Raw genomic sequence first — 21,151 nt, forward strand, 5'->3', positions numbered from 1 at the left:
GCTTTGGGTAAGAAACGGCTTCAGCTTCAGTTAACTTCTGTGAAAGGATCAGAAAGCAGAAGTGAGCGCATTTCGTGAGGAGGTTTTTGTCATGGTGTAAATCACTGTGATACGTACTCATTAACAGAGGTGTCCCGTGTGTTACAGTAATAGACTGCTGAGTCTCCCTCCTCCACAGTGTTGATCATCAAACGATAATCTGTTTGAGACTGATGATTAGATGTGAATTTGGGAGAGGAGAAACCAGAGCCATAGCTTACAGAGCTCTCACCATGGTAAAACCTCAGTACATACTGAGGAACTCCTCCTGGAACCTGTTTATACCACCGAGCATAATTATTAGTAACAGTCCCCAGGTTACAGTCCATGGTGGCTGTCTCTCCTCTCCTCAGCGTCACAACAGGAGGCTTCTGTGTCACCACCGTCACACCACTCACACCTGAGAAACAACAAGATGACATGGAGTCAAGAGAAACACACAGGCTGATGAATCCAACATGAGCTGAAAGCTGCAGTAAGTCATCCTCCTTACATGTTAGAGCAGTGATGAGAGTGCAGAGGATCCCCAGCATGTTGTCTATAGTGTGTGGTGTAGACCTGCTTACTGTCCAGCTGAGAGATGAGCAGCACACTGGAGTGACGAGAGGAGACACTGAAGAAGAAGCTTATAAGGAGGAGAGAAGAAGGGGAGGGGGAAGGGTTTCAACACTGAACAGTTCTCATTAATAAAGTAACTACATAATGTATTTGATTTCACATGACAACATCTAGTCATTCCCAAACCTCTCATCTTCACGAGAGTTCATAGCTCTTCAGGCTCATATTAATCGTACCTTTAGGTTGTACATGTCTAATAAACACTAATCTTCTATGATAGCAGGGCAGAGAAAAATGCTATTGATATCTAAAATTATTATTTTATTATTATTATTATTATTATTATTATTAGTATTAGTATCAGTATTAGTAGTAGTAGTAGTAGTAGTAGTAGTATTATTATCATTATTATTATTATTATTATTATTATCATCATTATTATTATCAATTGATGAGAAGTCTGTTATGAATTGCGCAATCTAGATAACCTATGTTTTCTAGGTGAGTGACTGCAGCATTTTCATGAGCTTATATTGTTGAACATGGGACTTGAGGGGAAACCTTTGATTTGGTTATTAAGTGTTGATCCATGAGATTCTCATGTTTTTGATTAAGTGTTGATCCATGAGATTCTCATGTTTTTGGAGAAATCTTTGTGGACCTCTTTGTTTATTGCTGTGGTGTTGCTGCACTGCACTTCCCACAGAACACTGCAATCAAACAATGTCACCAGTAACCTGAAGTCTTTTTCCTTCAAGTTTCTGTTGATGAAGATTGGATTTCTCTATTGTTCTTCATATCTCTTCAGCCATGTGACTATTGCTGCTTATGCAAACTACTGGTTGATTTGACTCTGTTTATGAGTTTCTGTTGATCAACTGTTTATGCGTTTCAACTTTCTGTTGATTAACTGTTTATGAGTTTCTGTTGATTAACTGTTGTACGGTGCTGGAAGTGTAAAATGACATCAGACACCAGAGGATTTCTCCCAAGAAAGAAAGACCGACCTGACACCAAGAGTTCAGAACAACAAATGAAAAGGTTTCATGAAGAGGCTGAATCACTTTTGTGTTGTATTAACCAGTCAAAGGGATGAACAAAGCAAGTATTTATTTTTTATGAAAATGTCACAGAATATGATGATACATTACTGTTTTTAATGTATTTATTTATGTGTGAGAATCCATTGTGGAGGTTTAATGGTTTGTAACAATTGATCTATAATTCTACATGTGATGATGTTACAGAGGGGATTGGTTTGAATGGCTTCAGTCTCAGTCAAGATGTGTCAGACCCCAAAAAGCAGAAGTATCTAGTGAGGAGGTTTTTGTCATGGTGTAAATCACTGTGATACGTACTCAGAGCTGTCCCATGTGTTACAGTAATAGACTGCTGAGTCTCCCTCCTCCACAGTGTTGATCATCAAACGATAATCTGTTTGAGACTGATGATTACATGTGAATTTGGGAGAAGAGAAACCAGAGCCATAATATACAGTGCTGCCGTAGCTACGATGAAACCTCAGTACATACTGAGGAACTCCTCCTGGAACCTGTTTATACCAGCGAGCATCACTAGTAGTAACAGTCCCCAGGTTACAGTCCATGGTGGCTGTCTCTCCTCTCCTCAGCGTCACAACAGGAGGCTTCTGTGTCACCACCGTCACACCACTCACACCTGAGAAGAAACAAGAAGATGACATGGAGTCAAGAGAAACACACAGGCTGATGAATCCAACATGAGCTGCAAGCTGCAGTAAGTCAGCCTCCTTACATGTTAGAGCAGTGATGAGAGCACAGAGGATGCCCAACATGGCGTCAGTGTGGGCTGAGAACGGCCTTGTATCGTGGAAAGTTGCCTGACTGCTGAGAGGTTTGGAGTGTGAGGAGAAGAGATGCTGAAGGAGCAATTTATAATCACTGAAGGAGGGAGGAGGAGTTTTGTCACCTTATCATAGACAATCTTGATGATTTAACATTTACAAAAACAGAAAATCTGAAATCTCTATAGTGACCTCATCAAAATAGAAATCAGTCATAGCATTACCCAAATGTGTAATGTTCATTTGCCAAATTTGAGGTATAAAGGTAGGTAACAAATATATATAATATATATAAATAACATATATAACATATATAACATATATAATATATATATAAATAACAAAATTCAGGAAATGTACATCCAAAACCTAATTCTCTCCTCTTCTATGCTACATTTTATAAATACATAGAACACCTGACACTGTTTAAATGGCATGCTCCGTTTCTTGCTATCATTTTAAAAGTATTCCCCGAAGTAATCCCATATTTTGTCAAGTATTCCTAACCAGCATGCATTTCCTTAGGTAACATAATTGAATAGATTGCATTGTGCTGTATTTCTTTGTGTCATCCTCTTACAAGTGTCTCATTACTTCACAGCCCTGCACAGTGTGAGACATTCTCAGTGAGTCTCTCATCTTAAAGAATCAGTTGATGTCGTCATCATGTTCTCTTCTTCTGACACAAGTTATCAGGACTGTGGTTATGACACATTATAAAAGAAGACAGTTGGTAAATTGTTGGTGCTTTCAGTCAGTTTGAGCAGTCCAGCTGTTGTTGGAGCCTTTGGCACCTCATGACTCAGCCCCCTCCACACTGTGACAGGTGGACTGCAGCGCCTCTAGAGGCAGCTTACGTGTCAGCATAACACATCTGATACTCATCAATTGTCTAGTGCTGGAAACAAGCTTTACATGGCTTTGTACAGTGCAATGCGGATTTGTGTTATTGGTATGGTATCAATGCTATCTATGCTTCAAATAAGCTAATATAAATAATAGCAAAAAAAAAACAATAAAAGTTCAGTGTGTCAGCCAGTTGCAAGTCACTCATATATGAGAGCTGAGACTCAACCTCGTAATTTGCATGGAGCTATAAATAAGGAGAAGAGGCCAGCAGGTGCATCCTGAGAAGGCAGAGAAGTGATACTTCACTGACTGGGGACGCAAAGTCGTCTGCAGTTGCTGCTCGTTTTGGATGACTTTGACTTTTTTTTTTTTTTTTTTTTTTTACCAATTGACTTCCAACCAGTTTGTACTATCTGTGCATGTGTCAATTTATCTCTATTGTCATACTGTGATACGGATAGTGACATACTGGATAATGTGTTCACATTTAATGATAACTGTTGTATAATTGTAGCAATCGGATAAATGTTAACTCATTGAGTAAAGTGTATTCTGTTGTGGGTTTAAATATTTGGTTTGGAGTATCAGTGAAATACAGATGTTTATTTTTAAATCACAATGCATTTTATCGAATATCTAAACAAAATGCAGCTTTTGCAAAGCTAAAACAATTCTCCCATCTAGTATACAGCAACTGTAACATTTGTTACAGTCTTGAAAAAATAATTGTGATGTCTAAAAACATTGTAATGCCCAAACAGCACAAGCAAGAAGTAAAGATTTGAAACGATAATTCTGGCAGCCTATTTTTCAGTGCGGCAGTCTGACTTCTTGATGGTTTTCTCTGAAGACACTTTACACGTGTAGACATTCTCCTTGTTCCAGACTGACATCTGGATGGACAGATAGCTGCTGATTTGGAAAGTCGGGCCTTGCTGAACAGCAGTGCTGGTAGAGACCCCAATGCTCACTGGACTCCCATCAGCACAGCTGCAGTCCAGGTAACATCTGCTGAACCCAAAGAGGGACTGGGCAGGCTGGCCAGACAGACAGACCAGAGAGGCTCTGCTGGACTGGAGCTCATCACTGGATGGAGGGAAGATTGTCAAGAGGAAGAAGGGGAGTGTGGAGCCTGCAGGAGGGGAGACATTCTCCAAAGCAATCAACACAGTCAAGCATTCACTATGGAAAATAGCATGACACTCTATTGTATTTATTATTTTGTGTTCACAGGTTTAAAAGAAAACACTTTCAAGAAGTAAAGCACTTTGCCACCCAAGTGTCCAAACAAGAAATCATCGCCCAAAGCATCACCAGAGTTCTTTTTCAAAATGTTATCAATCTATTTTGCAACTAAATCATTTTCACTTCATTACTCACTTCACTTCAATTCTGAAAATCAGAGGATTCATTTTGTAAAACTATTATCAATTTGCAATCCAATACTGGTGGCGCTCACTATTACAGTCTATATCTGCTTTACCTCTGGCAACCAGCAGAGGGCCTTGCTATAGCAAACTGTGTGTGTGTGTGTGTGTGTGTGTGTGTGTGTGTGTGTGTGTGTGTGTGTGTGTGTGTGTGTGTGTGTGTGTGTGTGTGTGTGTGTGTGTGTGTGTGTGTGTGTGTGTGTGTGTGTGTGTGTGTGTGTGTGTGTGTGTGTGTGTGTGTGTGTGTGTGTGTGTTTGTTTGTTTGTTTGTTTGTTTGTTTGGTTTCCTATAAGACTAAAAATAAATATCCTCATCAGGGAAAAGGGATGGTGACATTTTGCCATTCCCCTCTTTTAAAGGGGTTACGGCTTGAGTTTAAGGTTAAGGTCAGAATGAGGGTTAGGTTTAGGTGAGGGAGTTATGTTTCTCCATAGTGATGATGATCAATGGTTGATGAATAAGGGTAAGGGAATTGAACTACCAGTAGTCAGTGGAATATGTGACCACAAGTAACTTCAGAAAAGGTTTGGAGAGCTTGGAAGTTCAAACAGGTATGATGAAGGTGCGCTTTGGTAGAGGACACAAAAGTTACAAAGAAAAAAGAAGAAAGGTCCAAGGCACTCTTGTGGCAAAAAGCCTTTATTCAGATGTTTTTTTTTACAGTGAAATTCTTAAAAACAGACAAAGCAGCTTGTGCATATTAAAATAGAGCTGTGATACAAGCTGCTCAGCAGCACAACAGCCTTTGTAGCCCCCTCAGTACACAAGATCATTTAAATGCAAACACCTGAGCAGAAAGCCAATGAACTCACAAATGACAAATGCAAAGTATGACCACTAGATGGCTCTACAAAATTTATAGAAAAAGGGAACAAAGCAGGAAAAAATTGTGTACAGATGAGACAGAACACAACAATACAGCGATAAGCACCAGACCAATGTGCATCAGAACAGTTCTGATGCATACTGAACAACTACAAAAAAAATCTCCATTTAGTAAGCTGTGGCCTGCATTTAAAAAGTTTCTAGTGGCAATAATAGTTTCAGTCAAATCACCACCCTGAATCTTCTTTTTGAGGGTTTCTAGACCTGCTTCAACCATATCTGGATTACTGTTGTGTAGGATACATAATAAAACTGCCTAGCTAAAGCAGAATGAAGAAATTGATTTTAATGTTTGTTGGGACGAGTTGGGGAAGCTCACCACTAAGTTTGACAGGGTGGAGGGTTTTGTGGATGACCCCCAGGAAGGCAAGTTCTCTCTGCCTCATCGGCCCATACACAGGATTCCCCCTAGGGTGGGTCTGAGTCCTCCACTGCGGGCACAGATGAGGACTCCAGACAGGGGAATTGCCCCAGGGGCAACCTTGATCACATCAAGGGGCAGGAGAGTGCCGTGGAGACCTTAGAATCTAATGTCTCGTCCTCGGACCAATCTTGACGTATGAATATAGAAAAAGAACTGATATAGGCTATGAATATATTTTTCACAAGAAGATGATAACGTTATATTATTTGATTGATGGGTGTGATGTGAGAATTGTTGAAATAGTAAGGTAGAGAAAAGTGAGAATGGTGTCAGAATATTGCGTAATGATGCATGGTGGAAAATTACTTTCTCAACACCAGTAATAGTTGACTTCAGCCTGGAAAAAAGATTTTGATAGGCTGTTCTATATTTCTGGGGTGGAAGGTGGAAGTGTAGTACATTATCATGTTTGTACAAAGTCACTTTCAACCAGAAGGTGGCAGCATTTCTGAATTTGTTTTGACTCTTCCTGCTGCAGTATAAAGTATTCGGCAGTAGTCTTTATATGGCTGAAAATGTAGTGATTTATCTCCTCAGAGCATTATGGAATAATGTAAAAATGCTGTTTGTGAATGTATACACTTTTTCACACTTAGTATTGCAATGTAATTGATTGGTAATTTGGTGATAATGTATTGCCCCATTCACTGATTAAAAAGAGCTTTGTGTTTTTACATGCATGCATATGGACAAAATACCAATATTTTTGGAAAGCACCCTTTATTTGTTTGATTGTTTTACAATGCTCTTTATTGAATTGTTCTACATAAACTGCACCTAATGACCCAATGAACCAAATGATTGTACCCATTTTCATTTATTCCATGGTTTCTATATATCTAAACGCTGTAGGCTAAGAAGCCATTCTGGACCTATTCTTCAGTGTGACAGTTTGACCTCGTGATGGTTCTCTCTGAAGCGTTGGAGCCCACAGACACTAGACATATATCCTTCTTCCACTCTGTCACAGCAAAAAGAATAAAATCATGAGGAAGTATATTGACAGATGTTTAAATATAATTGTTTATTGGCTGTTTGGGTTTCTCGTCTTTTGTGATAAAGAATAAAGTGATGAGTCATCATGGCTAGTGACAGTCATGTCTGCCCAAAGCCCAGCCACTTGTGAGAACAGAAAATGTACATTTCAATTTGCATATAGGAGTTAAGAGAGGAGGCCAGCAGGTGTTTCCTGAGAGGAAGAGAGGAGCGAGTGGTTGATGATGCTCCACTGATCATTGATGCAAAGTCATGCAGTCACCCGTTAACCATTTTCAGGTCATTCCAGCCAGTTGGAGTAAAACATTGTTTTATCCAGTTCTTAAAACCTCCCTGGTGTGCATGATGCAAGTGATGTGTGTAAAAGAGTCAATCATCAGTTTGATACAACGTTTATGGAAATTAAATGAGATATTTAATGGGGCGGCTGTAGCTCAGGAGGTAGAGCGGGTCGTCCACTAATCGCTTTGGATAAAAGAGGTCGGTGGTTCGATTCCCGGCTCCTCCAGTCTGCATGTCGAAGTGTCCTTGGGCAAGACACTGAACCCCAAATTGCTCCCGTTGGTGTGCCAGCGGTAACCTGCCGCCATCGGTGTATGAATGGGTGAATGTACCTACTGACTGTAAAGTGCTTTGGATAAAAGCGCTATATAAATGCAGGCCATTTACCATTTACCATATAGAGGCTCAGGCTGCAATGTATAAATTAAATGACTTATCAAGCCGAAATAGGAAAACAATGTTGGTTAGGTTTATCCAGAGAAAACAAAGTCAAAGTTAGTGAGACAAGATGATAAAGGTCCAAAGTATGATAAGTAAATAAATAAATAAATAAACACACAAATAAACAAACAAATTAATAATACTAATATTAGTGCATGGAGTAATTTCACACAAGATTCAATCAGAATTTAGTGGCAAGTTGTTTATTTGGATTTTGTCTATGTAAGAACTTAATAATAACACCTTGAATTATGTGCAAGGAAAAAGGACTGATGTGAAAAGTGAGAATGAATGAGGTAATTAGGGAACATTATTTTCTTTCTGACGATAGTGTGAGAATAGTATTTACTTACAAAGGCATTTTCAACCACAAATAGAAGCACTTTCAAGCACAAGCAAGGTGGATGCACTTCTCAATTTATCTGATGTCTGATGGGAAACTCTCTTATCCACATAACACACAATAAGCAATGCTTTGAATTGTAGAGTGAAAATAGTCTATATTTCCCATTGTATTGTGACATAAATTGTTTGATAATGTACAGTAGGCCAAAAAGTTTCATATTTTGCTTGGCCTGTCGTTGCAGGATATTTAAGTGGTACCTAAGATGATACTTAATCCATTAAAAAGACATTCTAGTGCAGGTAAAAATAATATTGCTTTGGAATTAATTTCTCATGAGCGCCAATGAAATACAAGCAATTTCTTTAAGTCAATGCATTTTATTGAATAAATCGATGCAAAATACAGCAAACCTAATAGTTTTAACAATTTTTCTATATGATTTCTAATGTCAACCTTGTAATGCCCAAACAGCACAAGCAAGAATTAAAGAAGCAGATTTGAAATGGTAATTATGGCAGCTACTATTCACTGCCGCAGTCCGACTTCTTGATGGTTTTCTCGGAAGCGTTGGAGCCCACAGACACTTTACATGTGTAGACCTTCTCCTTGTTCCAGTCTGATGTCTGGATGGACAGATAGCTGCTGATTTGGAAGGTCTGGCCTGATGGTTGCTGAACAGCGGTGCTGGTAGAGACCCCACTGCTCACCTGACTCCCATCAGCCATCCAGGTAACATCTGCTAAACTCAAAGACGGACTGGACAGGCTGACCAGACAGACCAGAGAGGCTCTGTTGGCCTGGAGCTCATCAGTGGATGGAGGGAAGATTGTCAAGACAGGAGGAGTGAGGGTGGAGTCTGCAGGAGATGGAGACATTCACCCAAACAATCAACACAGTCAGGAATGTATGGAAAATACCATGATAATCTACAGCAGTGGTTCTCAAGTGGTCTAGCCCCACGGCCCACATTTTAAAGTTTAAACTGGTGATGGACATGCCATTGTTTCCTTTTGACAAAATGTTTGCCTATTTTGGAGCATTAGGCTATTTAGCCCCTTCCTGATGAGCTAGGATGAGATGGTACCAATGGATTTCTTAGCTCTGTTTCAGAGGATACCATGCAGTATCTTCTCTCTGGCTTCTCTCGGACACCAGCGACCTCAAGGAGTAGAACTTTTTTTTTCATCCACACATCCGCGACCCACTCAAAACGGCTGCAGGACCCAGTTTTGGGTCACGATCCACCAGTTGAGAACTATTGATCTACAGTATTGTAATAAATTGTGATCACAATTTGAAATAATCTCTTTGAAGAACTAAACCAGTCCAGTTTGCCGCCAAGTGTGCAAAAAGAAATCATCAGCAGAACTCATTTTCAAAATGTTTTCAATCTATTTGGGAACTAAATCATTTCCATTTCATTACTCAGTTCACTTCAGCTCTGAAATTCAGATGATTCATTTTGTAAAACTGTTTCAATTTGCAAACCAAGATATTAACTTAATTATTGTTCTTTATAAAACACCATAATTATTTTCCATTTATTATGATGTTATCATTCATTGTGTAAAAGTACAATATATCAAACAATGCATATTCACCATTGAAGAAAACATACTTTCGTACACGTCAACATACATAGTGATTAGGCTACTTTGCCTTTCTTGAAAGAGGATATAATTCGATCAGAATTATAAGTGTAACCTTTTATTTTACCAAATTAAACTAATTATTATTTAATTCCTTGTGTTAATTACTTGTGACAAAATATTGAATCTTGCAAAATTTGAATTTTGTGTGTATGATGAAGTAACAATCTTGAATTCCACTACAATAAAATAATTGTAGAAAACTATAGAAAACATTTCCGATATTGTGAGTGTGACCCTGACCATGACATACCTGCTTGATATCAAAGCAGATGTAAAAGCTTAAAGTGTCATTGAATGCGAGATTTAAATATTACAAATCATTAACACATGACTTCATTAGGCTGTCTTCTACTAACACACTAAAGAAATAACAGAAGTATCATCTATTATGAGCAGTTAAACAGTACTCACCTGTCACAATCAGCTTGGTGCCCTGTCCGAATACCACAGTGATTCAGTTTGCACACATGGCCGTACAAAAACCTCCAGACTCTCACTAATGAGGCGAGTGGAACTGAAACTCCCTCTTCAGAAACAATCTAACTTCCACTGTCAACATCTCGTTCGCTTCATGAGCCCATATTCCCAAAGCCTCGCTGGACTTCAACATTGACTCTGAAATCTCTGCTGCATCATTTTGTTTTCCTGGGAATGTTAAAGTCCAGATATGATCATTGGAATCATAGTGATGATGGTGATGATGCTGTCCTTGATAAGAGTCTAGTTCATTCACACAATCCAGCAGTTTCTTCCAGATGTTGATGGGAATATTCCATATGTCTTGACTCATAGAGGCTTTTGTTCAACATCCGGTCTTGTTTTGTTCCAGGTTTGCTGTTTCGGCTTTGTTTGATTTGGCGCAACATCCATCAAAGCTGCAGAGAGGTTTTTGTCATGGTGTGACTCACTGTGATACAGCTGCATTAGCAGAATTAGAGGTATCCCATGTCTGACAGAAATACTCAGCAGAGTCTCCTGCCTCGGCTTGCTTAATGATGAACTGGTAATCTATAGTTGATGAGGATTTAGAGTTGAATCGACTGGAGGAGAATCCTGTTCCAAAGGAATTAGGCGATGTGTGACTCTGGTAAAATCTCAGAACATACTGAGGAACCCCACCAGGAACCTGTTTGTACCAATAGACGTATTGTCCATCATCTCTCTCAATGTTGCAGCTCATAATGACCTCTTGACTTGGAGAAACTGCCTGGACAGCAGGCGTCTGGGTCAGCACTTTCACTCCTTCAACATCTGTCAACAAACGTACACAGAAACATGTGTGAAAGGTTTACAGATGAATCTATAGCCTGGAAAAGGAATAAGAAGTAATAACTTACATGTTAGAGCAGTGATGATGGTGCAGAGGGTCCCCAGCATGTTGTCTATAGTATGTGGTGTAGACCTCTGCAGCTGAGAGATGAGCAGCACCAGAGTGAGGAGAGGAGACACTGAAGAAGAAGCTTATAAGGAGGAGAGGAGAATGGGAGGGGGAGGGGTTTCAACACTGAACAGTTTTCCATTAATAAATTAAATAGATGATGTATTTGATTTCACATCATAACATCAAGTCATTCCAAAACGTCTCTTCATGAGAATTCATAGCTATTCAGGCTCATATTATAATGGTCCCTTCAAGTTGTCTAATAAACACTAATGTTCTATGATAGCAGGGCAGCGAATAATGCTATATTGATCTCAAATAATAATAATAATAATAATAATAATAATAATAATAATAATAATAATAATAATAATAATAATAATAATTATTATTATTATTATTATTATTATTATTATTATTATTATTATTTATGAGAATCCCGTCATGACTCTCGGAATTTTCATTAGCTCATTGTTGAACTGCACGTGCAGACTTGACGGTAAAAGCGTTTGATTTGGTTATTTTAAAGTTGATCCATGAGATTCTCATGTTTTGGAGAAATCTTTGGGGACAAGTGTTCATTGCTGTGGTGTTTCTGCACTGCACTTCTCACAGATCACTTTGCAATCAAACAATTTCACCATAGCTACTGTGAAGTCTTGTGCCTATCACAGCTCATGCAAACTTCTGGTTGACTTTCCTCTGTTTATGAGTTTCTGTTGATTAACTGTTTATGAGTTTTTGTTGATTAACTGTTTATGAGTTTCTGTTGATTAACTGTTGCACGATGCTGGAAGTGTAAAATGACCTCAGACACCAGAGGATTTCTCCCAAGAAAGAAAGAGCGACCTGACACCAAAGTTCAGAACAACCAATGAAAAGGTTTCATGAAGAGGCTGAATCACTTTTGTGTTGTATTAATCAGTCAAAGGGATGAACAAAGCAAGTATTTATTTTTTAATGAAAATGTCACAGAATATGATGATACATTACTGTTTTTAATGTATTTATTTATGTGTGAGAATCCATTGTGGAGGTTTAATGTTTGTAACGATTGATCTATAATTCTACATGTGATGATAGAGGGGATTGGTTTGAATGGCTTCAGTCTCAGTCAAGATGTGTCAGACCCCAAAAAGCAGAAGTATCTAGTGAGGAGGTTTTTGTCATGGTGTAAATCACTGTGATACGTATTCAGTAACAGAGCCGTCCCATGTTTCACAGTAATAGACTGCTGAGTCTCCCTCCTCCACAGTGTTGATCATCAAACGATAATCTGATTTTGACTGATGATTAGATGTGAATTTGGGAGAGGAGAAACCAGAGCCATAATATACAGTGCTGCCGTAGGTATGATGAAACCGCAGTACATACTGAGGAACTCCTCCTGGAACCTGTTTATACCAGACAGCCTGATGATTAGTAACAGTCCCCAGGTTACAGTCCATGGTGGCTGTCTCTCCTCTCCTCAGCGTCACAACAGGAGGCTTCTGTGTCACCACCGTCACACCACTCACACCTGAGAAACAACAAGATGACATGGAGTCAAGAGAAACACACAGGCTGATGAATCCAACATGAGCTGAAAGCTGCAGTAAGTCAGCCTCCTTACATGTTAGAGCAGTGATGAGAGTGCAGAGGAGCCCCAGCATGTTGTCTATAGTGTGTGGTGTAGACCTGCTTACTGTCCAGCTGAGAGATGAGCAGCACACTGGAGTGACGAGAGGAGACACTGAAGAAGAAGCTTATAAGGAGGAGAGAAGAAGGGGAGGGGGAAGGGTTTCAACACTGAACAGTTCTCATTAATAAAGTAACTACATAATGTATTTGATTTCACATGATAACATCTAGTCATTCCTTAACCTCTCGTCTTCACGAGAATTCATAGCTCTTCAGGCTCATATTGTAATCGTACCTTTAGGTTGTACATGTCTAATAAACACTAATCTTCTAAGATAGCAGGGCAGAGACAAATGCTATTGATATCTAAAATTATTATTATTATTATTATTATTATTATTATTATTATTATTATTATTATTATCATCATTATTATTATCACTTGATGAGAAGTCTGTTATGAATCGCGGAATCTAGATGACCTATGTTTTCTAGGTGAGTGACTGCAGCATTTTCATGAGCTTATTGTTGAACATAGGACTTGAGGGGAAACCTTTGATTTGGTTATTAAGTGCTGATCCATGAGATTCTCATGTTTTTGATTAAGTGCTGATCCATGAGATTCTCATGTTTTTGGAGAAATCTTTGAGGACCTCTTTGTTTATTGCTGTGGTGTTGCTGCACTGCACTTCCCACAGAACACTGCAATCAAACAATGTCACCAGTAACCTGAAGTCTTTTTCCTTCAAGTTTCTGTTGATGAAGATTGGATTTCTCTATTGTTCTTCATATCTCTTCAGCCATGTGACTATTGCTGCTCATGCAAACTACTGGTTGATTTTACTCTGTTTATGAGTTTCTGTTGCTCAACTGTTTATGCGTTTCAACTTTCTGTTGATTAACTGTTTATGAGTTTCTGTTGATTAACTGTTGCACGATGCTGGAAGTGTAAAATGACATCAGACACCAGAGGATTTCTCCCAAGAAAGGAAGACCGACCTGACACCAAGAGTTCAGAACAACAAATGAAAAGGTTTCATGAGGAGGCTGAATCACTTTTGTGTTGTATTAACCAGTCAAAGGGTTGAACAAAGCAAGCATTTATTTTTTATGAAAATGTCACAGAATATGATGATACATTATTGTTTTTAATGTATTTATTTATGTGTGAGAATCCATTGTGGAGGTTACTGGTTTGTAACAATTGATCTATAATTCTACATGTGAGGATGTTACAGAGGGAATTGATTTGAATGGCTTCAGTCTCAGTCAAGATGTGTCAGACCCCAAAAAGCAGAAGTATCTAGTGAGGAGGTTTTTGTCATGGTGTAAATCACTGTGATACGTACTCATTAACAGAGGTGTCCCATGTTTTACAGTAATAGACTGCTGAGTCTCCCTCCTCCACAGTGTTGATCATCAAACGATAATCTGTTCCAGACTGATGATTAGATGTGAATTTGGGAGAGGAGAAACCAGAGCCATAATATACAGTGCTGCCGTAGGTATGATGAAAACTCAGTACATACTGAGGAACTCCTCCTGGAACCTGTTTATACCAGCGAGCTGCATTATTAGTAACAGTCCCCAGGTTACAGTCCATGGTGGCTGTCTCTCCTCTCCTCAGCGTCACAACAGGAGGCTTCTGTGTCACCACCGTCACACCACTCACACCTGAGAAACAACAAGATGACATGGAGTCAAGAGAAACACACAGGCTGATGAATCCAACATGAGCTGAAAGCTGCAGTAAGTCAGCCTCCTTACATGTTAGAGCAGTGATGAGAGTGCAGAGGATGCCCAACATGGCGTCAGTGTGGGCTGAGAATGGCGTTGTATCGTGGAAAGTTGCCTGACTGCTGAGAGGTTTGGAGTGTGAGGAGAAGAGATGCTGAAGGAGCAATTTATAAGATCACTGAAGGAGGGAGGAGGAGTTTTGTCACCTTATCATAGACAATCTTGATGATTTAACATTTACAAAAACAGAAAATCTGAAATCTCTATAGTGACCTCATCAAAATAGAAATCAGTCATAGCATTACGCAAATGTGTAACGTTCATTTGCCAAATTTGAGGTATAAAGGTAGGTAACAAATATATATAATATATATAAATAACATATATAACATATATAATATATATATAAATAACAAAATTCAGAAAATGTACATCCAAAACCTAATTCTCTCCTCTTCTATGCTACATTTTATAAATACATAGAACACCTGACACTGTTTAAATGGCATGCTCCGTTTCTTGCTATCATTTTTAAAGTATTCCCCGAAGTAATCCCATATTTTGTCAAGTATTGCTAACCAGCATGCGTCATTTCCTTAGGTAACATAATTGAATAGATAATGTGCTGTATTTCTTTGTGTCATCCTCTTACAAGTGTCTCATTACTTCACAGCCCTGCACAGTGTGAGACATTCTCATTGAGTCTCTCATCTTAAAGAATCAATTGATGTCGTCATCATGTTCTCTTTTTCTGACACAAGTTATCAGGACTGTGGTTATGACACATTATAAAAGAAGACAGTTGTGGAAAGTCCACTTGTTGGTGCTTTCAGTCAGTTTGAGCAGTCCAGCTGTTGTTGGAGCCTTTGGCACCTCATGACTCAGCCCCCTCCACACTGTGACAGGTGGACTGCAGCGCCTCTAGAGGCAGCTGACGTGTCAGCATAACACATCTGATACTCGTCAATTGTCTAGTGCTGGAAACAAGCTTTACATGGCTTTGTACAGTGCAATGCGGATTTGTGTTATTGGTATGGTATCAATGCTATCTATGCTTCAAATAAGCTAATATAAATAATAGCAAAAAAAATCAATAAAAGTTCAGTGTGTTTCCAGCCAGTTGCAGCCACTCATATATGAGAGCTGAGACTCAACCTCGTAATTTGCATGGAGTTATAAATACGGAGAAGAGGCCAGCAGGTGCATCCTGAGAAGGCAGAGAAGTGATACTTCACTGACTGGGGACGCAAAGTCGTCTGCAGTTGCTGCTCGTTTTGGATGACTTTGACTTTTTTTTTTTTTTTTTTTTTTTTTTACCAATTGACTTCCAACCAGTTTGTACCATCTGTGCATGTGTCAATTTATCTCTATTGTCATACTGTGATACGGATAGTGACATACTGGATAATGTGTTCACATTTAATGATAACTGTTGTATAATTGTAGCAATCGGATAAATGTTAACTCATTGAGTAAAGTGTATTCTGTTGTGGGTTTAAATATTTGGTTTGGAGTATCAGTGAAATACAGATGTTTATTTTTAAATCACAATGCTTTTTATAGAATATCTAAACAAAATGCAGCTTTTGCAAAGCTAAAACAATTCTCCCATCTAGTATACAGCAACTGTAACATTTGTTACAGTCTTGAAAAAATAATTGTGATGTCTAAAAACATTGTAATGCCCAAACAGCACAAGCAAGAAGTAAAGATTTGAAACGATAATTCTGGCAGCCTATTTTTCAGTGCGGCAGTCTGACTTCTTGATGGTTTTCTCTGAAGACACTTTACACGTGTAGACATTCTCCTTGTTCCAGACTGACATCTGGATGGACAGATAGCTGCTGATTTGGAAAGTCGGGCCTTGCTGAACAGCAGTGCTGGTAGAGACCCCAATGCTCACTGGACTCCCATCAGCACAGCTGCAGTCCAGGTAACATCTGCTGAACCCAAAGAGGGACTGGGCAGGCTGGCCAGACAGACAGACCAGAGAGGCTCTGCTGGACTGGAGCTCATCACTGGATGGAGGGAAGATTGTCAAGAGGAAGAAGGGGAGTGTGGAGCCTGCAGGAGGGGAGACATTCTCCAAAGCAATCAACACAGTCAAGCATTCACTATGGAAAATAGCATGACACTCTATTGTATTTATTATTTTGTGTTCACAGGTTTAAAAGAAAACACTTTCAAGAAGTAAAGCACTTTGCCACCCAAGTGTCCAAACAAGAAATCATTGCCCAAAGCATCACCAGAGTTCTTTTTCAAAATGTTATCAATCTATTTTGCAACTAAATCATTTTCACTTCATTACTCACTTCACTTCAATTCTGAAAATCAGAGGATTCATTTTGTAAAACAATTATCAATTTGCAAACCAATACTGGTGGCGCTCACTATTACAGTCTATATCTGCTTTACCTCTGGCAACCAGCAGAGGGCCTTGCTATAGCAAACTGTGTGTGTGTGTGTGCGTGTGTGTGTGTGTGTGTGTGTGTGTGTGTGTGTGTGTGTGTGTGTGTGTGTGTGTGTGTGTGTGTGTGTGTGTGTGTGTGTGTGTGTGTGTGTGTGTGTGTGTGTGTGTGTGTGTGTGTGTGTGTGTTTGTTTGTTTGTTTGTTTGTTTGTTTGTTAGTTAGTTTGTTTGTTTTCCTATAAGACTAAAAATAAATATCCTCATCAGGGAAAAGGGTTGGTGACATTTTGCCATTCCCCTCTTTTAAAGGGGTTACGGCTTGAGTTTAAGGTTAAGGTCAGAATGAGGGTTAGGTTTAGGTGAGGGAGTTATGTTTCTCCATAGTGATGATGATCAATGGTTGATGAATAAGGGTAAGGGAATTGAACTACCAGTAGTCAGTGGAATATGTGACCACAAGTAACTTCAGAAAAGGTTTGGAGAGTTTGGAAGTTCAAACAGGTATGATGAAGGTGCGCTTTGGTAGAGGACACAAAAGTTACAAAGAAAAAAGAAGAAAGGTCCAAGGCACTCTTGTGGCAAAAAGCCTTTATTCAGATGATTCTTTCACAGTGACATTCTTAAAAACAGACAAAGCAGCTTGTGCATATTAAAATAGAGCTGTGATACAAGCTGCTCAGCAGCACAACAGCCTTTGTAGCCCCCTCAGTACACAAGATAATGTCAATGCAAACACCTGAGCAGAAAGCCAATGAACTCACAGGTGACAAATGCAAAGTATGACCACTAGATGGCTCTACAAAATGTATAGAAAAAGGGAACAAAACTGGAAAAGATTGTGTACAGATGAGACAGAACACAACAATACAGCGATAAGCACCAGACCAATGTGCATCAGAACAGTTCAGGATGCATACTGAACAACTACAAAAAAAAATCTCCGTTTAGTCAGCTGTGGCCTGCATTTAAAAAGTTTCTAGTGGCAATAATCAAATCACCACCCTGAATCTTCTTTTTGATGGTTTCTAGACCTGCTTCAACCATATCTGGATTACTATTATGTACATAGCCTAATAAAACTGCCTAGCTAAAGCAGAATGAAGAAATTGATTTTAATGTTTGTTCTGATGCATATTGACAGATCTAAACAGCAAATTGTTGTATTGTGCACAGTTTACTTGTTGCTTCCACCTCCTCAGTTCATAGTAGCTACTAGTCGGGGACAGGGCAGGCACACAAGTAGGCTAACATATCCGAAGGAATAGTTTGATTTTATAATTATTGAATTTACTAAAATGTAGGCTACCTCCAGACACTGCAGTAGAACAACTCGTCTTTATAGGCTAGTTACTTAATCAGATTCAGCAAGAAAAAACTCAGATTGGGCACCAACAATAACGGGATTTTAAAAGGGAACGGGGACCCCTGTCACTCTCTCTGTCATCCCCGCCCACACGGATCGAGGGACCAGAGACTACAGATTCCGCTGCTAGAAATAGTTGCGTCAAGTTAGCCAGAGATATCCAGAGTATTCCGATTTTGCCTTCAAAGTAAAACATTTTACTGCAATGCATCTTCGCCATTTTCGCCCATAAGGGTTTTCTTTTGAAAGTCCTGACGGAAGAGCTATTTTTATTCTCTCTGTTTTGACACTGGTGCAAGATGTCGCTCAGTCTTTCGACACCGATAGAGGCTGAAACGCAAATGCGCATCGCAGAGACCGACGCATCTCTAAAACGATAAAGCTGATCTAATAATCTCGGCATGTTACATTTAGCATGGGACGAGGACACAGCAGACGTGTATTTTGAAAGGAATGCAACTGGAAGATTGCCAAATGGTTGGTGCAGTCGAGATAAAAAATATAAATAGCGGATGCGCTTTACCGAGTGACCAAGTCCAGGTACACTAAACGTTATCTGCTCAAATTGAAAGAAGGCGTGAGGCAGGATATCGTTGCCAAACAAGTGAACTAGTAGGGGGTGTGAAAATACCAAAGGGAAATGGAAATGACTGTCAACATCTGTCTCTAGATCCGTTTGAGCTGAAGGTGGATTTTTTTGGGGTGCTCACCAAGGTGTGACAGAACAAAATGCTGCGCACTACTGGGTTACCATAGTCTTACATGCCCCTGAGTCAGGAATTTTTCTTGACTTTTTTTGTATTTGCTGTGTAGGCTACTGCAACACAACGAAGAGGATGGTCTTTGCCCTACATGTGATTGCCATGTCTTCAGCATTTTTCAATCCCAGTTTTGCCTTCAGTTCCCACTTTGACACAGGTAAGGGTCAAATCAAGCTGATAAAATGCATTGGTAGTCAAAGAGGCTAGCATTAGGACATGTAGGCTATTTGCTGTGGGCCTACTTGTGTTCATGTTTCCCGATGATCAGGCTGAGTGATTTCCTCTGACTGAATCTGGCATTTGCTGGAGTGCAGTTGGTGACAGTGAGGCCATGATATGCCATCACTCTGCACCATATCAGATGATTTCCACCACCAGCATCATAATTGTCATAATCATAATCATCATCATCCTCATCATCACCACTGCAACCAGCAAATGAAACCTCAAATGATGTCTGTTTTTCTACAGATAAATTTGACCCAGTGGTTCTCAATTTCCCCCCACATCATCAAGGACCCCTAATCTGACACAAATTAGACCACAGACCCCCATTTGATAAGATTTTGTCCCAGGGTCCCCCATCTGATAAGATTTTCGCCTTTAGATGTTTTATTACAGAAAGTGTATGAAAGCCAGCATGACTAAAATAGTCATACATTGTCATTGTGTTGGATGGAACTAATAGGGAAAATAAATTATCCCCCTTTTTGCTGGGTCCCCATGGAACCCCTTCAAGGACCCCTGGGGGTCTCTCCGGACCCCACTTTGAGAACCACTGATTTACCCAACCAGTCCCTTCTACCATGGAGACAAGAGGGTTAAGAGTTGTGCATGCACTGGGTCCGCATTAGTCCAGCACGTACATCCCTGCAGCTGTGAGTGTGTGCATGCACGTGTGTGTGTGTGTGCGTGTGTGTGTGCGTGCGTGTGCGTGCGTGCACTTCTGTGTGTGTGTACTGTATGTGTGTGTGTGTCTGCGTGTGTGCATGCAATGCATGCTAGGATCAGGAAACATAATGGTTCTGCTGATTTGTGGTTATGGTTCATGTTGCCTGTCTGCAGTATATTTCGGGGTGATGGGACCCCGGGCAGAGCTGCCATGGTGGGCAGGAGAACCCAGGTGCTGTTGCAGTGCTACAGGGCCATGGTGGGGGAAGTCATTGCTGTGCGTACAGCCTCTGACTGTGATGGCTTGATTTCAAGCAGAATATATAACTGGGTCCAAGAGTGTAAACAGGACTGAGAGTATCCCTGCCTGCACTCGGCACTGTGTGCTGAGCATACAAAGGACGTTCAGCCGGGTGCCTCTCAAGTTTCAAGCTCTATCTGTCCTCCCCAAACCCCACACTCTCTATCTGTCCTCCCCAAACCCCACACTCTCTATCTGTCCTATACCCCACACTCTCTATCTGTCCTCTACCCCACACTCTCTATCTGTCCTCTACCCCACACTCTATATCTGTCCTCTACAAACCCCACACTCTCTGTCTGTCCTCCCCAAACCCCACACTCTCTATCTGTCCTCCCCAAACCCCACACTCTCTGTCTGTCCTCCCCAAACCCCACACTCTCTATCTGTCCTCGCCAAACCCCACACTTTCTATCTGTCCTCCCCAAACCCCACACTCTCTATCTGTCCTCCCCAAACCCCACACTCTCTATCTGTCCTCCCCAAACCCCACACTTTATATCTGTCCTCCCTAAACCCCACACTCTCTATCTGTCCTCCCCAAACCCCACACTCTCTATCTGTCCTCCCCAAACCCCACACTCTCTATCTGTCCTCCCCAAACCCCACACTCTCTATCTGTCCTCCCTAAACCCCACACTTTATATCTGTCCTCCCTAAACCCCACACTTTCTATCTGTCCTCCCTAAACCCCACACTCTCTATCTGTCCTCCCTAAACCCCACACTCTCTATCTGTCCTCCCCAAACCCCACACTTTATATCTGTCCTCCCTAAACCCCACACTCTCTATCTGTCCTCCCCAAACCCCACACTTTCTATCTGTCCTCCCTAAACCCCACACTCTCTATCTGTCCTCCCTAAACCCCACACACTCTATCTGTCCTCCCTAAACCCCACACTCTATCTGTCTTCCCTAAACCCCACACTTTATATCTGTCCTCCCTAAACCCCACACTCTCTATCTG

General features: G+C 40.3%; 2 protein-coding genes and 1 gene segment (V, D, J or C); 1 reads left to right on the plus strand and 2 right to left on the minus strand.

Moving 5' to 3' along the window:
- Nucleotides 1-8,439: 8,439 nt before the first annotated feature.
- On the minus strand, nt 8,440-14,530 carry LOC310787347 (immunoglobulin lambda-1 light chain-like; the record flags this gene model as incomplete). The annotated part of the gene is made up of 4 exons (XM_083648738.1): nt 8,440-8,926; nt 10,134-10,171; nt 14,073-14,397; nt 14,491-14,530. 4 exons carry the CDS (start codon nt 14,528-14,530, stop codon nt 8,592-8,594), a joined length of 738 nt encoding a protein of 245 aa, XP_083504864.1. The 3' UTR covers nt 8,440-8,591.
- Nucleotides 14,531-16,195: 1,665 nt separating this feature from the next.
- LOC310788384 (Ig lambda-2 chain C region-like) lies at nt 16,196-18,451 on the minus strand. The segment is given in 2 exons: nt 18,433-18,451; nt 16,196-16,524 (listed from the first exon to the last, which is right to left on the minus strand).
- A 616-nt stretch (nt 18,452-19,067) lies between these two features.
- The window catches only part of aatka (apoptosis-associated tyrosine kinase a), a gene marked incomplete at its 5' end in the record, with an annotated part of 54,275 nt that continues 52,191 nt past the window's right edge, over nt 19,068-21,151 (plus strand). Inside the window, one exon of the mRNA XM_083648785.1 lies at nt 19,068-19,149. Coding sequence (XP_083504911.1) covers nt 19,068-19,149 — 82 coding nt within the window. The remainder of the gene's footprint in view (nt 19,150-21,151) is intronic.

Source organism: Poromitra crassiceps (genome assembly GCF_964638095.1).
Source record: "Poromitra crassiceps genome assembly, chromosome: 13".
NCBI classification, from domain to species: domain Eukaryota; kingdom Metazoa; phylum Chordata; class Actinopteri; order Beryciformes; family Melamphaidae; genus Poromitra; species Poromitra crassiceps.